The sequence below is a fragment of the Ochotona princeps genome, chromosome 6 (genome assembly GCF_030435755.1).
Source record: "Ochotona princeps isolate mOchPri1 chromosome 6, mOchPri1.hap1, whole genome shotgun sequence".
NCBI classification, from domain to species: Eukaryota; Metazoa; Chordata; class Mammalia; order Lagomorpha; family Ochotonidae; genus Ochotona; species Ochotona princeps.
In genome coordinates, this window is record NC_080837.1 from 16,695,479 (window position 1) to 16,713,158 (window position 17,680).

The 17,680-nt window shown below is 41.5% G+C and overlaps 1 protein-coding gene across 2 annotated transcripts in view; it reads left to right on the forward strand.

Moving 5' to 3' along the window:
• Positions 1-13,078, forward strand: part of CLPX (caseinolytic mitochondrial matrix peptidase chaperone subunit X) — a 34,742-nt gene extending 21,664 nt beyond the window's left edge. For both annotated transcript variants that reach the window (XM_004577981.3, XM_004577980.3), the window contains 7 exons: positions 2,166-2,330; positions 3,132-3,220; positions 4,206-4,370; positions 6,139-6,438; positions 8,589-8,681; positions 11,034-11,140; positions 12,625-13,078. In XM_004577981.3, the coding sequence (XP_004578038.2) occupies positions 2,166-2,330; positions 3,132-3,220; positions 4,206-4,370; positions 6,139-6,438; positions 8,589-8,681; positions 11,034-11,140; positions 12,625-12,715 (1,010 nt within the window). In that variant the 3' untranslated portion in view covers positions 12,716-13,078. The remainder of the gene's footprint in view (positions 1-2,165; positions 2,331-3,131; positions 3,221-4,205; positions 4,371-6,138; positions 6,439-8,588; positions 8,682-11,033; positions 11,141-12,624) is intronic.
• The last annotated feature ends 4,602 nt before the right edge of the window (positions 13,079-17,680 follow it).

The window sequence follows — 17,680 nt, forward strand, 5'->3', positions numbered from 1 at the left end:
CAGTGTCCACTAACTGCCCTCATATTTGCTGGCATCATTTGACTGGGGTAGTAGTCTGTATGTTCTATTCTTCATTCTCTGCTATGGTATTGGATATCCTCTGCAGGCCCCAATGAGCTACCATGTCCTCTATGTACACCATGGTCTGCTATCCAACATTCCATCCTTTATACCTAGGAGGACCAGTTCTCATAGATGGGTTCATGGACCGGCGGGTCAGGTAACCCAGGCCCCACAGGAACACCCACACCTAGGACTCATGGTTCTGGCACCCTCAATGCAGGCGAACCCAAGGCCCTGAGCCATGTGACCCAGAATCTGCCAAACCCCTGGGGCTCATGGATCCCGCCACCCACTAAGCAGGCGGGCCCAAGGCCCTGGACCATGCAACTCAGAACCCGCAGACCTCCCACTGCCTGGGCTCATGGACCCGGCACCCACTATGCAGGTGGACCCAGTGACCTGGGCCAAGAGACCGAGTCTCCTCTGGATCCCCCCACCCCTGGGGCTAATGGATCCAGTACCTACCTCACAGGTGGGTTGCAAATTCCTGGCCATATGACCCAGGCCCCACCAAAATATCCGCTCCTAGGGCTCACATACCTGACACTCACCATGCGAGTTGGCCCCAGGACCTGGACCAGCTAAACCAGGCCCCACCAGACCCCCAACTCTTGGGGCTCATGGACCCAGCACACACCTTGCCGGTGGGCAGAAGGGCCCCTTCATACCTGGGGATCATGGATCTAGCACCCACCGTCTCCGGACTGGCATGGTTCATCTCACTTCGGTTTCCACCAATGGGTGCTTCAACCCTCTGTCCTGGCCCCAGTGTGAACTGACTGGTGATACGGCCTAACCCAGTCCCTCCTGCACTTCATCCTGATTTTCAGATCTGCCAGTGGATGTTATAAACTGGCCCAGCCTGGCCCACTTCTAGACATGACTCACATGTATGCCACTGGGAACTGTAACCAGGCCTGGTTTGTTCTGTTCCTTGCCTTGGTTCTTGACCTGCAGGGACTGCAACCTGACAAAGGAATTTGCCAAACTCCTCTATCTGGTCTCCACCCAGTGGCAGATCTTGAGCATACTGATGGGTCCTTGGCCCAGGTTGACTTTGTCCACGTCTTATTCTGGTTGGAACAGTGTCCTCACCCAACTCGCTCATACCCTTTCCAGTTCTTACTGTTGAGTGTTGCAGCCCAGCTACACCTGGTCCATGCCCAAACACAGTTCTCAGGTTGTTCAGCGGGAACCTTGACCTAACCCAGCCTGTTCTACACCCACCCCCTCCAACTCTCGTGAGTACCAGTGGGTGCTGGAGTCTAGCCCAGTCTGGCACTCCCTAGACCCAGTCCACATGCCAAGGGAGATTGCAGTCATATCCAGCCTAGCACAGTGCCCCAGTTCTGACTCTCGTGCTCACGAGTAGGAATTCCAGCCCAGCTGGGGCATCCCATTAGTTCCCCAGTCAGGCCTATTCCCAGCCACAGATCTTGCTTTTCCCAACTGTAGAGTTTTGCTGTTCCACTTTGGTGAGCCCACATACTTCCCCACAGATTCTACTCCCGGACCTCATTCACTCACGTTACCTCACAGTATCTGTCTCCTTTTCTGACACTTGCTGGTGGGTTCCATGTTCTCACCCTTCATGTAGGGTAGCCTTGTCCATGGAAGCCCCAGAGAAGTCATTCCTCACCCTTCCTACCTGTGCCATCCCCCAGACTCCATGTAACTCCACACCTCCAAGTCCCCAGAGTACACTACTGGGCCAGCTGAGGGCTTTGCCCAGCATCATTGGCACATGGACTGCCTGGCTGAGTTCCCCCAGCTGGGAGAGTAAGCACCCATGCCTCCAGCCCAGACTTACTTGGGATCCACCCACAGCCTTAGGTTAGTCTTCTTGGGTCCATAATCAGGATTCCTGAACAACATGCCAAACAAGAGGCCTGGGCATGGCCCTCAGGCCAATTCCTAACATCTTCACAGGAATAATAAATGATATGCAATCGGCACAGAATAATAGTAGAAATAAAATGTCACTTAACAGCTTTCCATTTAAAGCTTTCTATTTAAAGGTTAAAATTTATTTTGTATTTTTGTAGAAAAATTATGTACCAGTAGATTTTTAATAAACTTTTAGTTACTATTTATTTTTGTAGGTAAAACCCTGCTGGCACAAACTCTAGCTAAATGCCTTGATGTTCCTTTTGCTATCTGTGACTGTACAACTTTGACTCAGGCTGGATATGTAGGTGAAGACATTGAATCTGTGATCGCCAAACTCCTCCAAGATGCCAATTATAATGTAGAAAAAGCACAACAAGGTATGTTTATAGCATAGCTTCTCTGTCCCCAGATAGTGTTTTTGGGAAGCAGTGTAAAATTAAGAGATAATTTCTTATTTTAAGTCAGTAACTAAAATTTTTATAATTTAGAAGGTAATATTGCATAGCTTTTAGCAACTGATTATAAGGACCACAAAGTTTGGTTTGCCTTGTTGTTACCAAGATGCCTAGTAGGGTACAGACAGGTCAAGATAGCATTATATCCTCAGGCTCATCGTTAGATCAGACTCCTGCTGCTGGAATCAGGGCAGAGGTAGTGTCAGCGGCAAAGGCAGGAAAGTGCAGGATGCATCTAGAAATAGTTTAACTTATTGGTCATACATGCTACATTTCTCCTTTCTGTTTTCCATCCTGTTGACATGAAGAGCTTGACAGCATCTGCTGAAATTCCTTTCAGATAAGAATATAGGTGGGGAAAGGGTGAGCTAACAATTTGCTGGTAACGGCACTGTATTTCTCATGGTTCCACACTCTCAATTTCCCATTATAAAGACCATAAATACATAGTAGGAAGATGATTATTGTCAAAGACATTTAGTTATTGTACTCAAATGGTAGCCTGTTTAATCCCAAATAGTTGCACAAAATGGGAGAGGACGATGGAGTAGTAGAGGTGATAAAGTAGTAGAGAGATGGCAGTGCATTTTTATCATGAGAAGTCATGGAGTATGTTAACGATGAAAGATTGAATAACTTGCTCTCCAGCTCTTTAGTCTTTTAAAACTGAGATTAGCTTGTGTGTATTTTTTTATGTTAAGTGGAATCTTGTTTGAATTATAGGAATTGTCTTTCTGGATGAAGTAGATAAGATTGGCAGTGTGCCAGGCATTCATCAGTTACGGGATGTAGGTGGAGAAGGCGTTCAGCAAGTAAGCAGTTGAATATTTTGTTCAAGCCCACTAAAAGGAAGGGAACACATCAACCTCCCAAATATTGTACGTTTGGTTTCACGTTTGATTAGATTCTATTGTGTTTCTCTCTCCCACCCCAACTCCACATCACTTTCAGTAGTTCAGATCCAGACCTGAAAGAAAGTTGTTGTTGATGATTTTAAGTACCAAATTTTCTTTCTTGGGAAATTAAACATATTTTGAAGAACTGAAAAGACAAAAGTTTGTTATTTTTATTCCTCAAAGGCTTAGTGGAAAGAACTATTTCTAGAAGACACTTGATGAAATTTCTAAACTATTTCCATGTTTCCTATTCCTTTTGCTTAGTTAGAAGATAGTTTTATATGAAGTAGTGTTTAATTTCTCTGAGTCATAATTGAGATTACGGTGATTTATTGGTTCCTTTGACCTTTTAATGTTAACTTTATGAGTGAGGAAAATTGCAGGTTTTTTGCGTTTTTTGTTTTTTTTTTTTTTTTGACAAATATAGGTAAAATCACAGTGATTATGCTAGATGCTTTTTAAAAATATATAACAGTATCTCAAAATACAGGTATCCTTAAAGTTTAGCCCTAGGAGTGAATAAAATTTCTATTTATTTGAAAGGCAGTTTTTCAAATATTTTCTAATTTTAGTTTCCCACCATGATTTTGGAAGGAATTGTTTTATAGTCCAGGTTCTGTCTTTGTCTTTATGTCAGTGTTATGTCTTTATCATCAAGAACGACCTCTTAGGTTAATGGTTCCTCAGTTATAATGCATCAGGAGTCGTGTAGCCATTTTAAATTAATTATTCATGTGATGTGCACATTATAGATTTCCATGTTAGCTATAAAAGTGAGTAGTTTTCATTACTTATGCTCATGACCATAAACATTAATTTTCCCCATTAAATCCCATTATATAAAATATAATAAAGGATATACTTACATGGTGATGGTATAAATCATTTATTCTTTATTTAGGGCTTACTAAAACTACTAGAGGGTACAATAGTCAATGTTCCAGAAAAGAATTCACGAAAGCTGCGTGGAGAAACAGTACAAGTTGATACAACAAATATCCTGTTTGTTGCATCTGGCGCTTTCAATGGTTTAGACAGAATTATCAGCAGGAGGAAAAATGAAAAGGTAAGTTTTTCTGAGGGGTTGCTGGAGGGACAGGTGGCATTTAAAGTTAGAATATGTACTTGGTTTTTAGCCTATCTATTGGCTGTAAGGGATTTTTAAGAATTGGATTTTCTTAGCTTTTAAAATTTTTGACTAGCACATTGAAGATTCCTAAATATCTCTTGAGCATTTTTTTTTTTTAATTTTTTGCAAGGCAGAGTGCCACAGATTTTCCAAACTCCCGTTCCTTTCCCAAAGGGCCATAATGGCTGAAATGAGGAGTCCAGAATTCCACCCAGGTCTCCCATGTGGATTGCAGTGACCCAAGAACATGAGCAGTCTTCTGCCTTTCGAGGTGCATTAGCAGGGAGCTGGATTGGAAGCTAAGAGCTGGCAGTTGAGCCTGACTCCAGTATGGAATACCAGTGTCACAAGTGGCAGTCCAGCCTGTTGTAGCAAAGTGCCATCTACCTCTATTCTTTATAAAATCTAAATAATCCTAACTTTCAGGTTAATGTGTATAACTCCAAATAGTAATTATAATAGAGTGCTTAATAGTGACTTAAGAGATTTGTTGATAATTTAAAATGCTTATTACATAGGTACTACTCTAGTTTATAATATTGCAAAATTAGCTTTAGTTACAAAAGGCTACGATATACATTTTCTTAAAAATTTTTTTTTAAAGATTTATTCATTTTATTACAGCCAGATATACAGAGAGGAGAGACAGAGAGGAAGATCTTCCGTCCAATGATTCACTCCCCAAGTGAGCCGCAACGGGCCGATGCGCACCGATCCGAAGCCGGGAACCTGGAACCTCTTCCTGGTCTCCCATGCGGATGCAGTGTCCCAATGCATTGGGCCGTCCTCAACTGCTTTCCCAGGCCACAAGCAGGGAGCTGGATGGGAAGTGGAGCTGCCGGGATTAGAACCGGCGCCCATATGGGATCCCAGGGCTTTCAAGGCAAGGACTCTAGCCGCTAAGCCACGCTGCTGGGCCCTTCTTAAATTTTTTTAAAGATTTATTTATTTTTATTGGAAAGTGAGATATACAGAGAGGAGGAGAGACAGAGAGGAAGATCTTCCGTCGGATGATTTACTCCCTAAGCAGATAGAAGACTCTCCATATATATAACTCTAGCTGTCAAATAAAAAATTTAAATTAAAAAAATTAATTATTTGAGAGTTGGTTATTTAATAAAGATTAGGTTCTCAGTTGTGCAAGCAGACAGACCTGAAATCAAATCCTGGCTTTAGGGCAGACATTGTGGTGCAGTGTGTGTCACTGCCAGTGACCCTGGTATCCTGTAGGAGTGCTGGTTTGAGTCCCAGCTGTTCCACTTGCAGTGCGGCTCCCTATTTAACGCACATGGGAAAACAGTGAAAGATGGCTCAAGTGCTTAGGCCGCTGCTACTCACTTGAGAGACCTTGATGGAATTCCAGGCTCCTTGCTTTGGTTTGGCCCAACCCTGGCCATTGTGACCATTTGGGTATTGAACCAGCAGATGGGATCTAGCTACCTCTAACTCTTTCTCCTTCCCCCTCTTTCTCTCCCTTTCCCTGGCTCCCCTCTTTGTAACTCCATTTTTCAACTAATAAATCTCTAAAGAAAAAAAAAATTTCAGCTTCAACATTTATAGTAACAAGACCTTGGGAAAGTTATTTATTTGGTCTGTTTTTCTTTTGTGTGAATGATAATAGAACCTTCCTTGTGGAATTGTTGCAAAGGTCATGTGAGATAGGCATCTTGATCCATATTAATAATATGCATCATTTCTTTGACAGTATCTTGGATTTGGAACACCATCTAACCTAGGAAAAGGCAGAAGAGCTGCAGCTGCTGCAGACCTTGCTAATCGAAGTGGGGAGTCAAATACTCACCAAGACATTGAAGAAAAAGACCGGCTCTTACGACATGTGGAAGCCAGGGATCTCATTGAATTTGGCATGATTCCTGAGTTTGTGGGACGCTTGCCTGTGGTAGTTCCTTTACACAGCCTAGATGAGAAAACACTTGTACAAATACTAACCGAGCCACGGAATGCTGTTATCCCTCAGTATCAGGCTCTATTCAGCATGGATAAGGTCAGATTTTTATTTTTTGTCAATCTGATTTTCTTGCTATTGAAATTCTGTACAAACTGTTGCAGCAGATTAAAAATAAATCCTGCTCATCTGTGATAATCAGCCTATTCCTTGCTAAATGATGGATCTAGAAATGAAGGAAGATACATTGCTACATTAGATCTGTAGTAGTTGGCGTCCTTTTAAAAAAAATTAAAATCATCATTGTCAAATAAAAGCTCATCCCAGACACATGGGATTGTTCTTTTGTCCTTGATATGCTGAATATATTCTAAATTACATTACTGTATAAACTTTCATAGGAAGTTTTGTCAGAAATCTAGGGAAGAACTTGAATTTGACTTAAAGATATCATGGGGGCCGGCATTGTGGTAAAAGCTGCTATTTGAAACGTTAGCATCTGATATGGGTTCTTATTTGTGTCCCAGCTGCTCCACTTTAAACGAGGTCCCTAGTAAGGTGCCTGTGAAAAGCAGTGAAGGACAGGCCATGTGTTAGGGCCTCTGCTACCCATATAGGAGACCCTGATGAAGCTCCTGGCCTTGGCCTGCCTAAACCCTGTCGGGTACAGCCATCTGGGAAGTAAACCAGTGGATGGAAATCTTTTTCTGTGTCTGTTTCTTTCTGTAATTCTGACTTCTCAGTAAGTGAAGTCTTCAAAAAATATGTATTATGAGGCCAGCATTGTGATGCTTGGGTTATTGGACTGCTGCTTATGACATCATTATCCCCTGTCAGAGCACAAGTTTGAGTTCCAGCTGCTCTGATTTCAACCCAGCTTCCTGATGATGTGCCTGGGAAGGCAGGGAAGATAGCAGCCCAAGAGCTTGAGCCCCTGACAACATGTGGAAGATAAGGATGGAGTTTCTGGCTGTGGCTGGGCCCAGACCTGGCTATTGCAGCCAAGGGAGTAGTGAATCAGCAGATGGAAAATCTTTGTCTCTCCTCTCTCTGTTTCTCTTACAAATAATAAGGAAAAATAAACACCATAATCGTGAGCTTTTCAAAGACCTCACACATATCTTTGTTATATAAAGTTTTATTTTGTTTTGAAAGTTTTACTTTGTTGTGAAAGGCAAAATGACAGGCAGAGAGAGATCTTGCATCTGCTTGTTCACTCCCCAAATGGCCTTAATGGCTGGGATTAGCAACTGTATCCATTTTCCCTACTGGCTGGCAGGAACCACATGGGCCATCTGCTGCTTTCCCAGGCATGTTAGTGAGTAGTTGGGCTAGAAGCAAAGTGGCTAAGACATGCTTTGACACAAAATGGATTTTTGAACTCTCTGAAAATAGAAGTCTCTTTTTGACTAACTCAAAGTTAAGCCCTTTTATCGTTTTTGCCTTTGATCCATGTTTGCTTCCTAATTGGCCTCCTTGTTTCAGGTTTCTCTGACCATTGCCAACACAAAGTCAATTGTTTTCCACTCTGCTCCCAAGTGGATCATATTTTAGTTGAGCTCATTGCCCACCAAATATGTTTTTAAATATTTATTTTACTAGTTGGGCTAATAGTTTTACTCGCTGCTTCAGATTCTTCAGTGGCCCCACAGTCTGTGGTGCTTCCTTAGCGCCGTGTGCATTGATTGGCCTATAAATGCCAGAAGGGCCTGGTGTAATAGCCTGGTGGCTAGAATCCTGGCACACACCAGGATCCCATATGGATGCTGGTTTGTGTCCCAGTGCTGCACTTTCCATCCAGCTCCCTGCTTGTAGCCTGAGAAAGCAGTAGAGGATTGTTCTAGGTCTTGGGACCCTGCACCCACTTGGGAGACCCTGAGGAAGCTCTTGGCTCCTGGTTTCGGATCAGCTCAGTTCAGCTGTTGTGGCCACTTGGGGAGTAAACCAGTGATGGAAGATCTTTCTGTCTCTATTTCTTTGTATAGATCTGCCTTTCAAGTAAGAAAGCAAACAACAAAAAAATTTAAAATAAACAAACATGTAGCTTCTGACTTTGAATTAATTTAGTTAACCTTCCGGAACTTAGCTATCTGTGAAGTCAGGGCTTTAGTTTCTTTTGGTTCTAAAATACTATGATTCTAAGATTAACAAAAGTGGCAGGTAGTGATAGTTAATAGAACAAATGCTGTGTAATTAGGAAATGTTATAATAATTATTTAAATTCTTATTTATCTTTCATGTGTTTTTAGTGTGAACTCAATGTTACTGAGGATGCTTTGAAAGCTATAGCCAGATTGGCACTAGAACGAAAAACAGGTGCACGAGGCCTTCGGTCCATAATGGTAAGTCACCATTATGCTACAAAAAAGATAGTTTCTTGCCGGAGTCCAGCTCCAGCTGAGTTCGGAGCTTGGGAAGAGTGTGTGGAGTCATGGAGTCAGCGATAAAGACATGGACACTGCCAATTCATGTGCTCTTGCTATAGCTCAAGAAGCTGTCCTTTTTATTTACTCAGACACATTGTAAGCCTCTACAGAACTAATTGTTCTATTTTTACTTCAAGACTAAGAGGGCACATACAGACATTTGGTCATTTCGTCTGCACTTCAGGGCTAAGCAGGTGCCCCTAAAGATAATTCTGCAAAATAATATATTCTTACTATTCAAAGCAAGCCATTATTCATTCTTCAGTAGTAGTCATGGAGAGACAGCCAGGACTCCAAGGCCAAGGCACATGTGATTATCTGCTAATCAGTATTACATTCCTACCACACTTCTATTTCTACAATTTACCCATTATTTAAAGGGAAAATAGGTTACAAGGGAAAAAACATAAAATCCAAGACAAAAGTTTCAAATATTAAATCCCCCTACAACTATAGGCTCTACAAGCCCATAAACAATAACACAACAATTAAGAGCATATTTCCTTAATAAAAGCATCCTTAATTCCTCTAGCTAAAAATTATAGAAGTGACTAAAACAGTTACATTTTCTGTGCTCCAAAAAAAATTGCAAAGACAGGCTAGCCTTTGAGATAACAATAACTATATTTATTGCCATAGCAGTTTCAGCTCTCCCATCACTTGCATTAATATTTAGGATATATATCAAGCCCTCTCCCAGAAGATGTGCTACATGTCTGGGCGAGATTCTGAGGCAGTGGCGGAATTACACAATAAGGTGTCCAGAAATGGCATGGGCTTAATTGTGCTCCTGTGTGTAAATTGTCAAAGGCCCACTCACCAAGACATTATCAGTGACGTTAACTCTCAAGCTTACATCGGTTGCAAAAGCCATCTCACAGAGGCAAAAAACAATGCCTCAATAGATTACCGAATTCTTAGTGGGATGTTTGAGTGTCCATGCAAACGGGGTGAAACAGCATCAAGGTGGTCAGAGAGAAATCCGCTGGGCTCTGCCAAACATCTGGAAGCTCCCCCGGGCCCTGCCAAACATGGGAGCTGTTCGCTTCACACCTTTGTGTCATCCACACCTACTGCACGGACCCCAGCAGTTTCTTGGTCTGAGTTTTGAGAGTATTAAACTTAACCTGTTTTTCTTTGGGGAATATATCTTGAAGATTGAGTTTTTCTGTAATAGGTAGCAGCGAAAGACTCGGTGGTCCAGAATGTATTTTGCTTTCTTTGCTTTTTCCTTTTTCCAAAAGAAACTAAGATGGTCAGAATAAAGCACACGTATATATTATGATTAATGAACAAAGGATTTGGAAAGGAGAATTTCAGGACATTCTGCGTGGATCTTTTTTAATAAGCCCACATGATTTTTTAAACCTATTGAAGTTTTTTTCACTTATTTGTAAGATGTAGATACCATGACATTTTATCCTCAATTTCTTGATGATGGTATGAATTTACTTCTTGTTACAGATCCTAACAACACCCACTCTAATCCCTAGGGTTTTCTCGCCTGCCCTCCATGTCTGGCTATATAATGGGCTACTATTTTGTTACCTGTTTGCAAGAAAGCACCTATTCCTTTTAAAGATTTCACTCTTAACTCTCAGTTCTCTCATCTCAGTAAGACTTGATTAGAACGGTGCCTTTGTCACAGATAAACCTGAGGTTATACCCTCTGATCGAGTTCTGGACTTACAGTGTTAAAGACGGATTTGTAAACATGAGATTACAAGAGTGGGTGATACCATTGACATTTTTTAGGGAATTTAATATGCTCAACCACTGTCTTCCTTTGGAAGGAATAGAATTTAGCCCTTAACTATAGGCAAACTGGTTTCTTACAGTAAACAACTTTTATTTCTTCTACAACATTTGAGAAAAATGCTCATTTGAAGTCATAGTTTCAAATTGAAGAGTTTAGTAGAGATGATTTAACTTTGAACTATTCTTACTTTGAACTAGTTTCAAAGAATTACCAGTTGACTGGCTCTCCATCATGTAATGCCAGATAGGCTTCTGAGTAACAGCTGCATGTCCCTAAATAGGCAGAACTGCACACAAGTAGCCCTGCCTTAGAGAATGAAAAAATTAAGCTTGAAGCTGCTTTAACATAAAGAATATGAAAGCTTCTATGGTGACTTTAACATTGAATTTTGATGTGTCATAGACATGCAGATGTATTTCTTCAGTGACCAATATTCAATGTTTAGCTTATAGAATTTTGTATGCAGTCAATCTGTTTTCCATGTGGTTTATTATTTTTTATCTCTCTAGGAAAAACTGTTACTAGAACCGATGTTTGAAGTCCCTAATTCTGATATTGTCTGTGTGGAAGTTGACAAAGAAGTAGTAGAAGGAAAAAAGGAACCAGGATACATTCGGTAAAGTGTATTTTCAAACCAGAACAGATCAAAAACTTAAGATTCTTATTGGTCCTTTGTGTTGTGATTTACTGTTCTTTCATATAGAATAACATAATGCTTATATTGATAAGAAAAGTAGTACTCAGATTTTCTGTAGAAGTCTTGAGTTTATAAAATATTATTTTTGAGTCTTTTAGAGATTTTTTATTTACTTGAAAGGCATAGTTACAGAGAAAAAAGGAGAGAGACAGAGAAAGAAGGAGAATCTTTCATCCACTTTTTCTTGCCCCAAATTGCCATAATGGCCGTGGCTGTGCCATACCAAAGCAGTAGCCTGTAGCTTCTTCCCAGTTGGTGGGGCTCATGCACTTGAGCCATCTTCTGCTGCTTTCCCGAACACGTTAGCAGAGAGCTGGATTGGAAGTGGAGCAGTAGGGACTCAAACCAGCATCCACATGGGATGCTGGCATTGCAGGTGGAGGCTTAACATGGAGTTACCAAGATGCTGGCTCCTCTTTTTGAAAGTTAATTAACAAATGACCTTTTTTCATATCTTTCTTAAGACCCAAATTTTTGTTTTACAATATTTCTTCTCAGTAGTAACACCAGTTAACAGATTTGATCCGCTGCTTGACATTCCCTGCTTTGTTTATATTGGGAGCCTGCTGCTTTAAGTGCTGGATAAATACCTCTGGGCTGTGCGCTGTGCAGGGACACGGCCCTCAAAGGGGAAAGCAGCCAGTGCGTGAGGTGTGAGGGGTGGAGCTTGTTTGAATTCCAGCACATCTGTCTTAACACAAATAGGCAAGGAGCTGAATTTGTCTTGTAAGCTATAGTTTATTGATCTCTAGTTTATTCAGTATTTCTTTTCAGTGCTCGGCAAAGGTTAGTCTTCCAGTAACCTCAGTCACCAAGTATGTTAGTTTTTCGGTTTATCCTCTGAGATAATGTTAAAAGCAGTTGATTGGTTTTGAACAACCTTAGTTATTTTTCAATTTTTTAATCAGTTTTTCCATGATATTTTTATATGGACTTAGTTATTTAGCAGCAGTTTTTTATTTTTATTGTTTAATGGCATTGGTACATCATTTAAAAATGAATTATGGTGGCTTATGTCTTAATTTTGACTAATTTGAAATCAGTTTTGGTCAGAGGTAGCCAATTTATTCACCATACACATGCTTACGTGTAGGACATTTCAGTTGAAATAACAGATGCTACCTTATTTTCTGGAGAATTTTTTTAAACCTTCACAACTGAAACCTTGTCCATTTATTTTAGTAATTTTCTTAGGAAAAATGGGGGAGATTTACTTACAAGTCATTGTTGTGTAATCTGTTTAAAGATTTCACCTCTAAGTAATCAAAATGTTAAAAGTATTCTTGATATTTTCAGTTTTTGCAGATTTTTTTTTTAAGCTAGGAAAACTAATCTACTATTTTGGGAATAACCCCTCTAATTTTTATCTCTGAAAAACAAACAGACATGGCTTTGTGTTGTAGGGCTCCAACAAAAGAATCCCCTGAAGAGGAGTATGACTCTGGAGTTGAAGAGGAAGGATGGCCTCGCCAAGCAGATGCTGCCAATAGCTAAACCGTCAGACCCTCCTGTAAATACAGCTCTTCCTTCCATTGTTTAGGGCCGTAACTGTTTCTGCAGTCTGACATTAAAGGCATTGGATCTGTCTTGAATATCATACATGGTCAGAAGCCTTTAGGATAAGAATCAGATCATGTATATTATAGTAATATCACATTGATTTATACAGAGAACATTACGTGGACTCTAATAACACAGTGTTTAGAGATAAAATGTACATTATTTTGGTTCCATTTTTTAAAAATATGCTTCAACAAAATTCTTTGGAGTTCTTTGAAGCAGTGCAGGTATTGCAATTACTATGGATTTTACAATTATGATACTCTACAAATGGAAAAATAAATTCTTTAAAATAAATATTGGGATACTATTCTTTAGTGTTACCTTTTTCTACTCACATTTACCTCCAGAAAATACTAGAATTTTAGTCATCATAAAGGTCAGATGTTTCCAAATAGTTAAAAATTTCGTGGAAAAACACCCTGAGAAGCTATATTTCAGTGATTTTAGCTATAATCTTAGTCTTATCTGCTAATGCATGACACTTACTTCCCAGCTGGCACTTTTTAAAAGGTCATTTTTGTTTTTGATCATTTGCCATCTTTGCTCCATGTTAACACTGTAGGTGAGTAGTAGACACACTGAAGCCTGGCTTACATCTTTAGTAAAAAACGACCCATCTAATTCTATCAATCACAGTAACAGCCAGGTGCTTAACTAAATGAGGTAGTGTTCTGTTGTACACTAGGGTTTTGTTGTTGTTTGTGGGCATTGTTTTTGTTTTTGTCTAGGTGGGGGTAGGGTGCAGGGCTGGTTTAACTTAATAGAACATTGAAGTCTGTTTTGCTATCAGCCAGCGTGAATGTGCTCACACTAAGCAGAAGTTACTAACTTCCATTACTGAGCAAAACTAAAAATGAGAGTGAGATTTTTGAACTTAAAAACATATCACTTAATTCCATAAATATTAAGATATTTTAGTATCTTTTAAGCTTTTTCTTTTCTACTATAATGATGCAAGCTTCTGCATTATTCATTCACTTCAATCTCATTTGATTCTGTTCAAGTCAGCATACCCTTAAATACTTGTTTTCATGTTTCAGGAGTTCTGAGTTTTCCTTTTTTCTTTATGAGCCTTAAACTATGAGTTGACTCTAAATCCTATTGATAAGATATTGACGTTTTCTATAATGTAATAAAAGGGATGTGAGGTGCCTGTTTATGGTTGGAAAAAACAATTGCATTTTGTAAGTGTTTAAGCCGTTGGATGTAGAATGGAACAGAAAAGAGGAGTCCTTAGGGATGGTTCCAGGCCCTCTCAGGAAGTCTTTCAGGTGATAACTTTGCCCGCTGTCTTCTCACACAGCATCATTTTCTTTTTTGTAGAGTGGAAGTTGGGAGTAGTTTTTAAGTATGTAAGGGTGATTTTCCAGAAATGGGCTGGGAGATGTTTAGTCACAGCTGCTTACACTGAGTTTTGAAAGCTGTTGATCAAGCATAATCAATGTTTTTAACTTAAACACAGCTGAATATAACTATAATTTGTATTTTGGAACTTAATGTTTTGGCATTTGAATAAAACAAAAGGACGAAATGAAAGCCCAAGTGGTGGTATGTCATACTGTCTATAGCAGTGCAGGGGTATTTTGCATTGACAACAAGTGCAGTTCAGACAGCGCCGTTTTTTTTTTTTTTTTTTTTAAGATTTTTATTTTTATTACAAAGTCAGATATACAGATGAGGAGAGACAGGAAGATCTTCCGTCCAATGATTCACTCCCCAAGTGAGCTGCAACGGGCCGGTGCGAGCCGATCTGATGCCGGGAACCAGGAACCTCTTCCGGGTCTCCCACGCGGGTGCAGGGTCCCAATGCATTGGGCCGTCCTCAACTGCTTTCCCAGGCCACAAGCAGGGAGCTGGATGGGAAGTGGAGCTGCCGGGATTAGAACCTGCGCCCATATGGGATCCTGGCGCGTTCAAAGCGAGGACTTTAGCCGCTAGGCCACGGCGCCGGGCCCCCAGACAGTGCCGTTTTTAAAAGAGCACGAATGACAAGTGTGCTACTTCCTTCCACAGATTGGCTAATCCGTGGCTATCCAGTATCCCTCTAGTCAATTCTCATTGTAGATTGGCATGAAGTTTCAGTGAAGATTACATTGAAAATTGGTGAAAATCCTTGCTTCAGTCTTTAACAAGCCCTGCATGGAATCTGGCACTCTGGTTTTCAAGCTTACCGCCTTTGGGGGTTAGGCAAGCACAAACCTCAGTGATTTGTACTAGTGGAGGTGAGGTAGGTGCCCGATGTGATGGCATAGAAGATCGTAGCCCTGATGGGTCTGGAAGAACAAGCAAGAAGTTACCAGAAAAGGATAATGAGTATTTAAAAGTTCAGAGATAGGAAACAGCAACTAGAAAGGCTTAAGAGCTTAAAAAAAATATGAGACAGCTATGACTTCTGTTACTATATCCCCTCCCCTCTGCATCTAGCTGAAGACAACTTAGCTCTCATGTTTCTTTGACAAACTGTCAGATGGGATTCTTTAGCTCCCTCTAAAAATCTGCCTGCAGTATATCATCGTCTGCCTAGATAAAACTAAAGAGTCCCTCTAACCGAAGCTCAGTCACTCTGTATGTGCCCGAGTTCCTCATTCCTTCTCATTTCTTAAGGCCTTTAGCTTTTTTGTTACTGTCTCTACTTACATTATCCTTCCTCCTGGTTCATTTTTTTTTAAAGATTTATTTTTTTTTTTACAAAGTCAGATATGCAGAGAGGAGGAGAGACAGAGAGGAAGATCTTCCGTCCAATGATTCACTCCCCAAATGAGCCGCAACGGGCCGGTGCGCGCCAATCCGATGCCGGGAACCAGGAACCTCCTCCAGGTCTCCCATGCAGGTGCAGTGTCCCAAAGCTTTGGGCCATCCTCGACTGTTTTCCCAGGCCACAAGCAGGGAGCTGGAAGGGAAGTGGAGCTGCCGGGATTAGAACCTGCGCCCATATGGGATCCCAGGGCGTTCAAGACGAGGACTTTAGCCGCTAGGCCACGGTGCTGGGCCCTCCTCCTGGTTCATTTTCAGAGACATCTATTTACTGCCTCTTATTTCCTTTCCTGTATCAAATTTTCAGAATTTTACTCATTTGTTTGCCTTTCCGGCTACACCTTAACTTCCACTGGTGTGAAGACCAATCCTGTTTTGTTAACTATAACAGCACTTACTGTGGTGCTTCTTAAAGTTGCTGGCTTATAAATTTTTTTTAAAAGATTTATTTATTATCAGAAAGTAAGATATACAGAGAGAAAGATCTTCCATCTACTGGTTCACTCCCCAGGTGGCCACATGGTCAGAGCTGAGAGCTTCTTCTGGGTCTCCCACGCAGGTGCAGGGTCCCAAGGCTTTGGGCTGTCCTTTACTGTTTTCCCAGGCCACAAGCAAGGAGCTCTAAGGGAAGTGGAACAGCAGGGTATGAGCTGGTGCCCATGTGGGATCCCAACGCATGTAAGGCGGCGACTTTAGCCAAGGCCCAGCTTATAAATGATTAAACAACAGAATAATTTATATGCCAGTGTAAATTTTACATTTTTGTAGAAGCATTGGGACATTGTTAAAAGTTTCAAGGCCCCTGGGGAGGTAATGATTACATGGGCAATTTTATTAACTTGAGGACAGATACACAGAAGTTTCATCTGGTGGCTCACTCCTCAAATGCCTGCAATGGTCAGTGTTGACCTGAACCAAAGTTAGGAACTCAATCTAGGTCTTTCCATGTCAGTGACAGGAATCCAGCTCACCCACTGCCTCCTAGGCAGGGAGTACATAAGCAGGGAAGTAGAATTGGAAGTAGAGCCATGATTCAATCCCAAGTATTCCAAAATGGAACATTAGTACCGTTACTGACAGCTAAACAAAACACCTGCCTCTGGATGTACATTTTAGATTTTTGGGAAAACAAGCTCTGCGGAAAATTAACGGAAGGAAACATGACTGGAGACCATTTACCCAGTACTTCTCAATTTTATCAGTTTCCTCTTTTTAAATCAGTTTTCATCAGTAAACAAATCCACACCCCTGCCACAGAAGAACTAAAAATTGATCTTGCTTTTTCCGTTTTTTTTTTCTCTTCTTTCTCTTTGTCTGTCTGTCTCTCTCTGCCTCCCTCCCTCTCTCCCTTGCTTCCTTCCTTCCTTCCTTCCTTCCTTCCATTTATTTTTATTGGAAAGGCAGATTTACAGAGAGAAGGAGAAACAGAGATAGATCTTGCATCCGCTGCTGCAAGTGTCTACAACCACTGGAGCTGAACCAGTTTGAGGCCAGAAGTCTTTTCTGGGTCTCCCATCTGGGTGCAGGGTCCTCCCAAGGCTTTGGGCCATCTAGCAGGGAACTGGATGTGCAGTGGAGCAGCTGGGACACAAACTGGTGTCCATATGGGATCCCAGCACATGCAAGGATTTAGCCAATGGGCCACCACACGGGGCCCTCCAGTTCATTTGAAATCTTTGATTCAGAGATGGAAGCTGTTGGGATGTCTGTCTAGCTTAGAGACAGAGGCAACTCCCATTCATTGTCTCCCCAAATGCCTGCAGAGGCCAGGGCTGAGCTGGGATTAGAGTGGAGGCTAGGACATTCAGTCCAAGTCTCCTACATGCATGGCAGGAACCCAGTTACTTGAGCCATCACTGCTGCGTCTCGGGGTCTGCATTAGTAAGCACACTGTCAGGAGCCAGGGCCTGTATCCAAGCTAGTCACTCTGATATGGGACACAGGTACCTTGTCCGAGACAGGAAGATCTTCTGTCCAATGATTCACTCCCCAAGTGAGCGCAACAGCCGGTACTGTGCCTTTCTGAAGCCAGGAGCCAGGAACTTCTTCCAGGTCTCCCACGCGGGTGCAGGACCCCAAGGCTTTGGGCTGTCCTCAACTGCCTTCCCAGGCCACAAGCAGGGAGCTGGATGGGAAGTGGAG